Source organism: Cryptotermes secundus, unplaced genomic scaffold (genome assembly GCF_002891405.2).
Source record: "Cryptotermes secundus unplaced genomic scaffold, Csec_1.0 scaffold179, whole genome shotgun sequence".
Lineage (NCBI taxonomy): Eukaryota > Metazoa > Arthropoda > Insecta > Blattodea > Kalotermitidae > Cryptotermes > Cryptotermes secundus.
Window position 1 is genome coordinate 1,443,859 of NW_019724586.1, and position 12,920 is coordinate 1,456,778.

The 12,920-nt window shown below is 37.7% G+C and overlaps 1 protein-coding gene across 5 annotated transcripts in view; it reads left to right on the top strand.

The window, feature by feature from the left end:
* Positions 1–11,453, top strand: part of LOC111862308 (inositol-pentakisphosphate 2-kinase) — a 385,987-nt gene extending 374,534 nt beyond the window's left edge. For all 5 annotated transcript variants that reach the window (XM_033750619.1, XM_023847587.2, XM_033750617.1 and 2 more), the window contains 6 exons: positions 1,187–1,401; positions 1,657–1,715; positions 2,166–2,238; positions 5,954–6,060; positions 7,104–7,673; positions 9,459–11,453. In XM_033750619.1, the coding sequence (XP_033606510.1) occupies positions 1,187–1,401; positions 1,657–1,715; positions 2,166–2,238; positions 5,954–6,060; positions 7,104–7,673; positions 9,459–9,660 (1,226 nt within the window). In that variant the 3' untranslated portion in view covers positions 9,661–11,453. The remainder of the gene's footprint in view (positions 1–1,186; positions 1,402–1,656; positions 1,716–2,165; positions 2,239–5,953; positions 6,061–7,103; positions 7,674–9,458) is intronic.
* The last annotated feature ends 1,467 nt before the right edge of the window (positions 11,454–12,920 follow it).

Below are 12,920 nucleotides of genomic sequence, written 5' to 3' on the forward strand. Positions count from 1 at the left end.
CTGCCGAGAATTTCTAGACAGCTCGAAACGAACTTTTTCATCTGATTAACATTTCTAGGGAAGCTGTGAATTTGGAGGTGCGATTTGTTATAAACATAGTCGAAACGAGCTGCACAAACCTGCCCATCTGTCAGTGTGTCTCGTTTTGAAATCAGACATTAATATAATGTTGTTGTAATACTGTAATAATAATTATAGATCACGATTTTTGTAAGACTCTATAAGGAGCATGCCACTGAGGGGCAGCTTATCTTGGTAGTCCAGCATGCTTCTGCTGACTTCTGAGGTAGGAACATTCAGAGTATGTTCCTAACTTTTATTGGATAAAAAGGTAAATTTGTCCCTGTGCTTAATTAACATACGAAGACATATAAGTCGTGGGAAATACAGATACACATCCTAATCTCAGCAGTAGGTGGAGGTAAATGGACAGGTTCATGCCTCAGCCTTTTTAACCTCAAAGAAGAAGTACCAGTAAGAGGTTCGGTGGGCCCCAGAACCAATGTGAGTGCTGGAGAGAGGAAAAAAATCTCTTGTCTGTTCTGGGATAGAACTCTGATTGTTAGGTCGCCCAGCCTATAGTCTAGTCACTATTACAGACTGGGTTGTCCTCACTCTGTAAGTTTTATCAGATAAATTTAGATATATTAGAATGTGCTTGGTCTTTTAAAGCTTTTAATTCCTTTGTCTTGCACACGTAAACAAACAAATCCAGGTGCTCAAAGATTACATTCAGCACAAATATATGGACTGAAGTAGAACTAGTGATCGAATTGCCTGAAGCAGTCCCTCTTCTTAGAGGTGCCGGGTTCAAACCTTGGTTGGAATTCTGACTATCCTGGGCTCAATCTCGAAGCAAATGTTTAAGTTACGCCTTAACTATTTATTATCCAATCATTTAACACTAAAGTTGCTAACAGTGTTGTTAAATAAGCTACAGATACAATAAACAAAATAATAATAAAATACAATTGTTCTGCATGAATTAAGAATGTATATGATTTAAAGAACAGCAGAAGTTTGAAATCCTCAGTGCAAATGAATCACCTGAAATAAAATTATTTTCAAATGATCGACAACTAAGTGGATTAATTGAGAAGTAATATATGCTCTGAAATACATGCAAGTAGAGAGGATAATAAAATATTTCATACAAACAGAGTATTTAAAAACGTCTATATTTCAGCCCACCGACATCACAAGAGTCTGCAGTTTGGCTACGTCACTGTGTATCCGGACTATGCACTTCTTCCAGTACACTTAAGTATACCACCAAATTTATCTCCCACATCTGAACTTCTGCCTACATTCTGTGTGGAAGTGAAACCCAAACAGGGGTGGGTACCTGCTCCTGATCGGCGCTTGCCCAAATGTACCTTCTGCCTTAATCAGTATCTCAAGGTAAGAAGACATTTATTTGAATATTTTTAAAACCTCAGAGGATCAGCTAATATTTCAGAATGTGGTTTAAAAACTATCATGGTGTATACATTTCTGTATCATGTGTATGTATTGAATACATGCTTGTGCCATATTCTAAAAGTGACTTACTAAAGTACATTAAAATGGAAATAATAACCTCTGTAGTACTGATAGTAATTGCTATAATGATGACTATGACAAAGCTGCTGATGTAGACAACATTTTTATTTTCAGCTGAAGAACGGCAGCATTCGTAGCCAAAGTCTGTATTGTCCTCTGGACCTCTTCTCAGGGTGAGTGTGTTAGGCTACACCATGCTTCCTTTATGGTAGAATGCACTGGAAGTTCAAAAATACAGGTTTATAATGCAGTTAAATAACACAGAAATGTGCTGCTGTAAGGGACAGACATTAGCATAGTTGGTTGAGGCACTATGCTACAAGCTGAAAGATCGTGGGATCAAATTCCGATGAGGTGGATTTTTTCAATTTACCTAATCCTTCCAGTCGCACTATAGCCCTTGGGTTGAATCAGCCTCTAACAGAAATGAGTACCAGGAATATTCTTGGGGGTAAGGGGCGGCCGGCGTGTAAGGCTGACAACCTTACCGCCATCTATGAGCCGATTGTCTAGAAAATGTGGGAACCTCAGCATCTCACAACCCTATGGGCCTCCATGGTCTGTTACAGGGATAGCTTTACTTTACAGCAACATATACAATTTTTTGTCTGTTTTCTTTGTAGGAATCATTCAAGAATGATGAAAGCCATCCGGGCCTTGATTACAACTCCACAGAATAATCTTAAAATCTTCAAGGTATGTTTATTTTTTGTGTATGATTTTATGGAGATCTTATCTCAATTTAAGTTCATTTTGTGTTCAGTTCCATTTTTGGTTGACAGTTGCATACATTTTTTAAAAATCTTTTTAGTCTCATGATCCTAGATTTGAATACACCATGAAACATCTCACCAGTTCATAACCATCCTGTCATTATGCCCTTTTGTGTAAACACCATGTAAAGCTGAGACATTCTGGGCCATGGCACAAGATAAAAGTAATTGTTCACCACCCTGCTTTAGGAGAGACTCCAGTATCCATTGCATAGGAGGCCGAGTGAATACCAGAGCCTTTTGGTTGTAAGGGTGAGGAAAAATATTCTTGCCCAAGCCAGAACTTAACTGCTGACTTTCCAGACTGCAGCCAGTCAGTTTACTAACTGAGCTAGTGTTGCTGTTAACATGGTGCTGTCCTATCATCATAGTTACCAAAAGTCTTACATTGAATTGTAGGGCGTACAGAAATTTAATTCATTAAGAACAGGCACAACTTCACCGTACCATACAACAACAATTATCTGTACCACTGCCATATTTTTCACAGCTGGTAGTTGTAATGTACGTGTATTATGCACGTACTTTGCTTCCCTGGATTATATAGAATATACGTATTGTCACATGAGGGAGTGACTATAGATAGGGTTTTGATTGGATTTATTGACCACTTTCAGGTCGTAACTTCAAGTAACTATAACACTATCGCTAATTTCCACACTTTACAAATCACTACAGCACATGCTAAGCCTTTTCAGTCTGCTATGTCTTCACCAGTTGTTCCCTGGTAATGGCTTCAAACAGTGGTGATTCTTCAGCTTCCACGCTCACTTCGTTACTGTGTGTCCAGTATCCCACAACTCTTTCTGGACTCTTGTTCAGTTGTCCTCTTTATAACCCCTCAGCACAGACCAACAGAAAACACAACTCTTCTGTTGTTGCTCAAATTATTTCCATGGGAACCTGTTTGTTTGCAAAGGCATTACTCAGTAATGGCTGCATATACTTGCTTACTAAGAATCTGTGGCCTAGTAGCAGATGTTGTTTTATTGTTTGTTTTGAGGTTGTTACCTAGTAATGGGTCTACATTCTGGAATATAATTCATTAGAATGAGATTGATCTTCACCTTGGATATTTAATTTTAATCCGTCCACTGCTGACCTAGGAGCGATAGTGTGGAGTGCTATGTGTTGGAAAAAATTAGAGAGAAATAAAATAGAAGATCTGTTAAAGTAATTTTGTTCCATTACTTTTACAGCCATTCATTTAATATTCATTGTCACAGAAGGTACATAAATTAAGGATTTTTTTTGTCTTGTGCACCTGCTTTAANAATATATATAATTATTTCTATAATTATAAAAAGGTATTTAAATTTTTAAAAATTCTCTCATCATTAAAATGTAAAATTCTGTTACTCGTCATGTGTTGTAGGTGGTGTTTATTTTCCAGGGTTTGTTGTTATGTTTTCATCTGAAAGTAAAATAGCGTGTGTATTATTATTTCTAAGTTTTGGGTTATATACGTTTTCTCTTGTGGTGTACATAATGTACTTACATATTTTTTGTACTATTCACATATAACATTATTGGTTTCTTGTAATTTATAGTTTTTATACGTATGTTTCTTCTTGCCTTCTTGAATGTGATGTCATGAATTGAGCTTTACTGTGAATGAAATTGAGTGAATTATTAGTTGTCGTATTGGAATGAATTTTAATTATAAATCGTTAAATGTTAAAATCTTTTATTTTTATTGCTATTTATTTCTAAAATTTTCTAATTTGGAATGTGTTATTATTACTTATGTCTCTTTAGAGTGTGTTATGTACCTCTTATCCTATGGACATTTATTTTTGTGTTGTTCCATTTCCTGGTTTCATTATGGACTAACTAGTGTTTATGTTGTAGTGGGTATGTATCTTAGGTGATGTGATGTTCCAGGGGTAGAGGGGTGGGGTGGGGGGTTCTAAATGTGTATTATTATGATGAGTATGTTTCATTGTGAGGTAAAATGTAGGGTTTTGTATATCTGTCTGTCACTCATTTGTAGCTTCTGTCTACTGAAATCATATATGTCAAAGTGTTCAAGTGTGTTTCATAATTAGCCCTTCTGTGGATTTTTTCAATTTACCTAATCCTTCCAGCCGCATTATGGCCCTGGGGTCGACTGAGCCTCTAACAGACAAGAGTGCCAGGGATATTCCTGGGTGTAAAAGGTGGCTGGCGCGTAAGGCTGACAACCTCACCGCCATCTGTGAGCCGATTATTTAGAAAATGTGGGAACCTCAACATCTCTCAACCCTATGGGCCTTCACGGCCTGTTACAGGGGTACCTTTACTTTTACTTTTTTTTTCATCTGTAGCACTTTCATTGTCTCCTCGATTGTATTATTTGCATGTCCCATGTCGAGTATGTGTTGAGCATATTTTGAAGTTTGTTTGTTCTTATGACCTAATATGCTCTCTATATCAAGTTTTAAATGTGGGTCCTGTCTGTCCAATGTAATGTAGTGGACATTCATTACATTACTGAAACATGTAACACTTATTAAATGAAACCAATATAAACAACTAGATTGGTTTATTTTGAAATATTTTTGTGCTGCTGGCCAGAGTATCACAAATCATGACACACAACAGGATGCAAACAATAAAGACCATATAACTTGTTATAGTTGGCTCCTGGTATATAAATGTCAAATGAGTTACTTGAAGAATAAATTCGAAATTTCAAATGAGTTAATCACTAAGGGACAGAGATGAAAATAATGGTGGTGGTGGTGGCTGTTGATAATAATAATAGTTATTCTGATCCTTATTTTTATTTTATTATAAATCCTGTCTCTGTTTCCTATTGTTTTCAACATTGTTGCATGTTTTAAAATGGTTAATTTTAAATGCTTTATTGAATTGTCAGATTTTGGATATACTTTGCTTTGCCATGAATACATATTGTGGCATATTTGCTCAAAGCAAGAATTGTTGAGCCAGAGAGACAGCCATTGCTGGGGAATGGCTCTGTAGACATGCCCATTGCTAGGCACTGATGCAGTAGCCATCATGTGATCACTGCAAGAGACATGCAATAATGGAGGAGTGGTTGGAGGCGGTGTTTTCTGTAAGGTTTGTGCCGAGGCTATATAACATGTATCAGCTGCCATTATGGGAGAGTCCTGAGATGGCAATTAGGAGAGTAGGAGGTTGGAGTGAAATGGTTGCTAGCCTGTGAGGACATGAGTCTGGAAGCAGAGGGACGTCCGCTGTTGGAAGTTGTTACCAAGCGGTATAGTGAAGACTGTGACTGAGAACTCCAGTCATGTGTGATAGCGATTTGTAAAATGTAGTGATGAATTGTTTAGAAGTATAATAAATGCAATTACCAATCCAGACCCCATCTATAGTCACACTCAAACAGGTGACAATATGTATTATATTTTGAATGTCAAAATTACACCATCCTGAGAAGTCCTTCAAGATACCTAATTTTTTAAGTTATGTGTTTCTGTACTTTCTGCTTAAAGGAAACAGAAAAGTTAAACTATTTCTATGCCTAAGCATTCTGTCATTAATGGGTGTAGTGCATGTTCTAACAGCATTTTTAACCTTAGCTGTACACAGAAGTGAGTGATCAGCTTCATCCTTCAGGGAAAGGTCTTCCAGTACCATGCTGGGTCATGACTGTCTTTTGTTTTCAGGATGGTGTTCTTATGTATGGGGAGGGTGCTTGCAGTGACCTATCCACTGTGTTGCAGAGTTTGTTTTGTGATCCAGTAGAGCCTCTTGAAGCAACTGATCTACCTAGGTATGCCGTGATTAGTGTCATGATATGCTCTCAGATGTGTGAATTGTATGTCAGCATGCCTTTTATTCTTGGGTTTACTGCATTTATTGAAATTTTCTGGTCTTGTTCTCTTTTTATATGACTTTTTATCAAGTTGCAGCTTTGCTTTACTAAGCTGCTTGCTTTATGCCTCTTTACCCTACAGCTGTGCAATAAAATTTTAGCTAAAGCAGTTCAGATATTTTTGCCATACGTACTGCACTGTTTGAGGCCCACAAGGTAAAATCTACTAGAGTGATGGGTTCAGTAGGTGGCATGAGACATTTCTTAAGCTCTACAGGCTGGAATGCTATTCATAGATGAACTTGGGGAGACTGTGGAATGGCAGGACAAAACAGTAATTCATATGATACACTGAAGTTAGGAATGCTGTTATTTTCACTGTGAAGGTTCATACATGTTCACCAATGGCAGATCAGCACAGTTACACTTGTCAGAAGTGTGTTGGTGATGAACTAGATGGATGATGGTTTTAAGAGTTTTATGTCAGCATTAATTTAGAAGAGTTTACTTTTGTTTATGAACTGTTGCACCTTAGAAAACTGATCCAAGAATATGCTATGAAAAAATTCCTGAAATTATACTTCAGTGACCAATTCAATAAGAGAGGTGATGTTACATTTCCAGTGATTAATATAAAGATAAATTGGTCCAGAAGGACCCGTGCAGTGTTACATCTCCAACAGTTGAGCTGAAGATGACACACATTTTTTGCTGTAAGTGAATTTAACATTTTCAGCTGGCACATAGTTAAGATTTTAATGGAAATTAGGTTATTTGTTTGGCTGGATTTTTAGCACTTGCTTCCTGCCAAGGACTTATATGAATCCTGTTGGTTACATGACATGCAGGATTTAGCCTGGGCCTTATCCAAGACTTCATATACTAAAAGAACAAAGCATATAGAGGGAGTTTGCAGCAGTAGCAGCAATGAGATAAACTACATGACCTGAAACACAGTGTACAATTTAATATATTGTATTGGTGCTACTCTTTCTTTACAGCCTAGCGGACAAACTTTGCTGCCTTGTGCTAGAAGCACTGACTTGTGATCTCATGGGACGTGAGAAGCTAAGTGATAGTGAGACAGATAATGAAAGTGATAGCGATGTTGCACTGTCAGAAAGAGGTTGCCAAGGCCTCCTGAATCCCAGTTCTTTACCAGCTGGCTATGAGAGCAATAGCTGTTGCAGAGTGTCAGGTCTTGGCCTGATAGATCGAATTCCAGCGGCACTGGTTGCAGCCGTGACCCCACTTTTACCAGCACCGCCTTGTGACTGGGCTGCCCAGCCTCTTCCAGTTGACTGCATTCTTTCTCATATTTTGCGTATTCAGAAGCTGGAACAAACTGGGGCAGATCGAGTTTATGAAGCATACAGGACTCTGACACATGTGCATCACCTCAGAGCAGGGAACTTGACAGCAAGTGATTATGGCTATGTTGCCAGTATGCTGGGTATAGGAACTGGTGCTGAACCTGGACTTTCTCCTCTATGTCACTATTTGCTTGCTACTACAGCTAAGGACTGCTCCATCATGCTGGCCTTTCAGCGGTTACCCAACCATGATTGCAGGTATGCATTACACTGTTATTCATCCTATGTATTCCTGGGTATCCATTCTGTTTGTTTATTTCTTGGGTTTTTATATGAAGCGTCAGGAAAGTTCAGAAAATGCTAGTCAGTGCACTTGGTCTGCAGGCTGAAATTCAGATCTGGAACCTGAGTATGAAGCAGAATTTTAACCAGTAGACAGCGATGTTTCATATACAGTTTCTGTACTGTGTTAACAACTGCAGTTTATTTTGCTACATGTATATCTGCCTACCAACTCTCATGATTTGTGTAAAAGGTTTCCTCTTTTAACTTAAAACTTGGCTCACTTGGCATGCAGCTTTGCTGACTGGTCTGTATTGCACTTTTTTTTGCTTCTGTTTACATGACTTGGTATAGTTACGATTATTTATCTTTTACTCACTTTGTATGCAGTTTTATTAGTTGTTTTCCATTTTCACCACTTGGTACAGTGTCTCAGTTTAACATAATGCAATGGGTAGTGTAGTTAGTTGAGGCACTATGCTACAAGCAGGAAGGTCGTGGGTTTGATTTCCTATGAGGTCATTGGATTTTTCAGTTGACCTAATCCTTCCAATCACACTATGGCCCTGGGGTCCACTCAGCCTTTAACAGAAATTAGTACCGGGAATCTTCTTGGGAAAAAGGGCGGCCAGCACATGAGGCTAGCAGCCACATAGCTATCTGTGAGCTGACTCTCTAGAAAATGTGCCTCAATGTCTCACAACCCTATGGGCCTCTACAGCTTGTTATAGAGATAGCTCTATCCCCCCCCCCCAGCAGGTGAGTCTAGCACTAGCAAAGTGAGGAACATATAAGANTTCTACTGGCAGTGGTACCCGATCCTTCCCCATCTACTGGAGGCATTGGAAATTACTTGGGCGGGAAACTTTTTACCTAATTTTGCTCAGAGGCTTAAAGTCCCTCCCGGAGGACTTGTTCCACGAATTTTTCCACCCTTAAAAATTCCACGACCTCCGCCAGGTTTGAACCCACGTATCTTGAGTCATGAGGTGGGAACGTTACCCATAGACTACGGAGGCTGCTAAGGGAACAATTTAGTTCGAAAGCTAAGAAGAATGAATATGTTATTTACTGAATTCTTGCTCCCATACATTTCCATCCATAAAGTATTTTGCTGTGAAGAAGGTATGCAAATGCAGTACGTTAAACCCACAGGTTTCTCTATAATATAGCTTTCCTCTAGACGTTTTCCTCATGGTTCATTTCATTGATATTTGAGCATTTGGCTCATATTGCTGCTTTAACTTCCACCCCAAAATCTCTTTGACAGTGAATATAATTAGAATATTATGAAAGAAATATGAAAATATGCTGGAAACCCAGAAAACAGGCTATAACATCTATATTGTAATTTTTCTGTATCAAAGAAAAAGGAGAACAACTGAACTTCTTTCTGGCAGAATGAATAACAATTCTATTTTAGAAAGTGTTCTAACCCAAATGGTGAAAATCTGATAAGGTGATTGTAATATATTTATGATCTGAGGAACTTCTTTCCCAAAGATGTTTATTTTAGATTAGCCATATCCAGTATGAAATTTTATATATGATTTTTCCTTATCTTTGTGAATGTAAGAAAACTGTATTTATGCATTATGAAAGAAAATGGGTCTCAGTAGAGTATATTGTACTGCATTAAATTCTCAATATGTTTGTGTCAATTTGGAGACAGAGGATAGCATGGAAATACTGGCATTACTTATACTTACTCACTGTATCAGATTTGATTTGTAATATTGATGTAGTTGTGGTTAATTTCAGGATTTGGAATCACATTCCTGCCCGCCATATTGTTCGAGACACTGATGGTTGTGGTTACATTATGAATGTTGGAGTCACAGACCTTGATCCCAAGCCTTTGTCATGCATTGAGAAACATCGTAAGCGAGACTGTGAAGTTTTGACAGCTTGCCTAGAGTTGCTGAGGCCTCAGGCAGGTAGTGAAGGGGAATCAGTTTGTTGAGCAAACTTGTTCATTTGAATCAAAATGCCTTAGATCTTAATTTGTCATAGTGAAGGTATGTATGAAATATGAGTGAAAGCGCATATCAGAAATTGAAATTGACAGCTGAATTAGCAATGCAGACCCATGAACTTTTTCAGTATTTGAGCCGTGCCTATAAGAAGTGTGCAATTATATCACTGCCACGTTTTAATTATTGGTTTTAAAAAATCCTGATATCTCTAGAAGTGACTTTTTGTAGAACAAAACCTAATTTAATTTGCTTGTGGTTCATTAAACATGATCCACAAACTTGAATCCATTTGAACATCATCAAATGCCAAGAACACAAATCATGAAGGGATTCAGTGGGCCCAATAAAACCCCAATATACCTTTAAATTTTAGAGTACATAATACTTATTAGGCATTCTTGACAAAATAAAAAAGACAAAAAACTATACCATATGTGGAAGCCATGTCTAGCCTTCTGTCTGCGACCTAATATCAGCAACTAATCCTTGAACTGATTTTTCCTTTGGATAAATGTTGGTGATTTTATTGAAAATTGCGAGCAATTCGAATTTTTAACCATAATGATTCATATAAATTTTACTTTTGCAAGGTCATAAGTGAACTTTTTTCTGTACATCACAAACCATTGCTCAGGCTGGGCAAAATTTGATATGCAGGATCTACAAAGGTTGACAAAGTAATGTAAACACTAAGAAATTGAGGAATGGAATCTGTTGTGTTGGTTACATTGAAAGAACTCCAGTTGGAAACACTGAATGTTCTTCCATTTGTTTATACTCTGTAGTGCTCATGTCAGTGCATTAGTGACCGGTTATTGTGTTGAGAGACAGTCTGTATGAAAGAATCAGAAAATAGGAGACTTGTCCGATTGTGAAAGAGGACAGATTGTTGGTGCGCATTTGGCTGGAGCATCTGTGACAAAAACTGCCACATTATTAGGTGTATTGAGAGCAACAGTTCCCTAGGTTATGTTGGCAGACACGAACCATGGGAAGACAACATCAGTGAAGAGGAACAGTGGATGAAAATCAACTTTACAGAACAAGATAGATGTACATTGAGAAGGACTGTTTAAAAAAATCACACAACTACTGCAGTACAGGTGACAGCAGAATTGAACATTCATCTTGAAGACCCCTTTTCCACAAAAACTGTCCGATGTGAGCTTCACAAGTCTAACATCCACAGTAGGCTGCAATTGCTAAACCTCAGATTACTGAAAGTAATGCTCAGATGCATATATGATGGTGTCACTGCCATAAATCTTGGACGTCAGACAACTGGAAATGTGCATGTGATATGGTCAGTTGGGTGATCCTTCATGCTCTTCCCTATATCAGGAAGAATTTAAGTTTCGAGAACATCCAGGGAAGAAAGACTACACTCTGGAATGTGTGGTTCCAACAGTGAAACACTAGGGAGGTTCTGTGATAGTTTGGGCAGCAATATTAAGGTACAGAATTCTGTTGGTCCCATTATAACCTTTCATGGCTGAATTACTGCAAGGGAGTATGTGGATGAGTTGGGTAATCAGTTGCATCCCATGATGCAGTTTTCCAAGATGACAGTGTCCCCATTTACACATCTGGAACTGTTCAGTAATGTTCTGAAGAGCATGAAGGTGAATTTCATCATATTCCCTGGTCAGCACAATCACCACATTTGAACACCGTTCAACTATGCCGGTCAGTTTTGGAGACTGGAGAGTAGATTAGACTAGAGCATGGGTCTCCAAACTATGGCCTGCGATGTGATTTTATCCAGCCCACGAAAGAATTGCGCAGAAATGCTCCAATTGAACTAATTTTCCAATGAGTACTGGTAGATGTGATTCCGAGCTTATTGACCTGACATATTATACTGCAGTTCGATGGCTTAGCTGTGGAAAGGTTATTTCATGCTTCTTTCAGCTCAGGAATAAAATTGATATATTTCTTACTGAAAAAAACCATAACAAAACACTTTTATCAGATACTGAGTGGCTTTGGAAATTAGCAGTTTTGCTGATCTGTTAAACCACACGAACCATTTTAATTTAAAGTTGCAGTGTGAAAATAACTTAGTCTGTGATTTATTTGCACTTATCAGGGCATTCAGAGCAAAGTTGATACTTCTGGAAAGGCAAGTGAAAAATTGTAACTTTGTTCATATGCTGTACTGTGCAGAGTTGCATAAAAAGAGTGAAGCAGAATTTCCTTTCTCGTTTGCAAATTTAGTCATTTTAGATTTTTTTTTATTGACTGCGTATTTACAATCTGCTCTCTTATTTGTGGAGCATTAAGTAAATGTTTTAGATTTGAAAGAACAATTTCGGAAGCGATTTGCTGATTTGGATTCCAGTGCTCAGGAAATTAGATTGTATCAAAATCCGTTTGACTGTGATGCTGCAGATGTCAAATTCAAATGGAAATTATTGAACTTCAGGAAAATTATCATATTAAAGATAAATACAAGGAAGGAAATTTGATCGAATTTTATAAATTTCTGAACTCTGAGCAATTTCCAAATTTAAAGAAATTTGCTTGTAAATTTGTCTCCATTTTTGGGACGACATATCTGTGTGAACAAACTTTTTCCCAGATGAAGTACATCAAGTCGAAATACAGGGCAAATTTATCCAATGAACATTTAAAGTCGCTACTTGTGATTAGCGTTTCAAAATTTGAACCTCAATTTAATCAGATTTTAAGAATGCAAAGAGTTCCATCATTCACATTAATTGTTTTATTATAATTTGTGATGAAAATATGAGCACTTGCTGCTACTGTCTGTTGTCATTAATATACGATAATTTATTCTCATGTACTTTGTATTTAGTTTATGAAATTCTGTGCTTTCACTAAGACTCATATACCTAGAGTTATGAATTTCTCATGTAATCCGACCCATCGAAAGTGCTGAATTACCTAATGTGGCCCGCGGTTCGAAAAGTTTGGAGACCCCTGGACTAGAGCAAGGAACAGATTCCCACCTCTAACATCTCTAAAGCAACTTGAAGATGTACTTCAAGAAGAACAGTACAAAATTCCCTAGAGACCGTTCAAAACTTGTATGAGTCCATTTTAAGAAGGATTGTGGCTGTATTGAAGGTCCAACACCATATTAATAAAGAAATGTGTACAGTATCTGCAGTGTTTCCATTATATTGTGCAGCCCTTGTACGTATAGTGTTCATTGGCGGTTGGTTTCTGTGTTTACTGATTGCAAAGCATACTTAACACAGAGTCATAAACAAACTTTTATGTA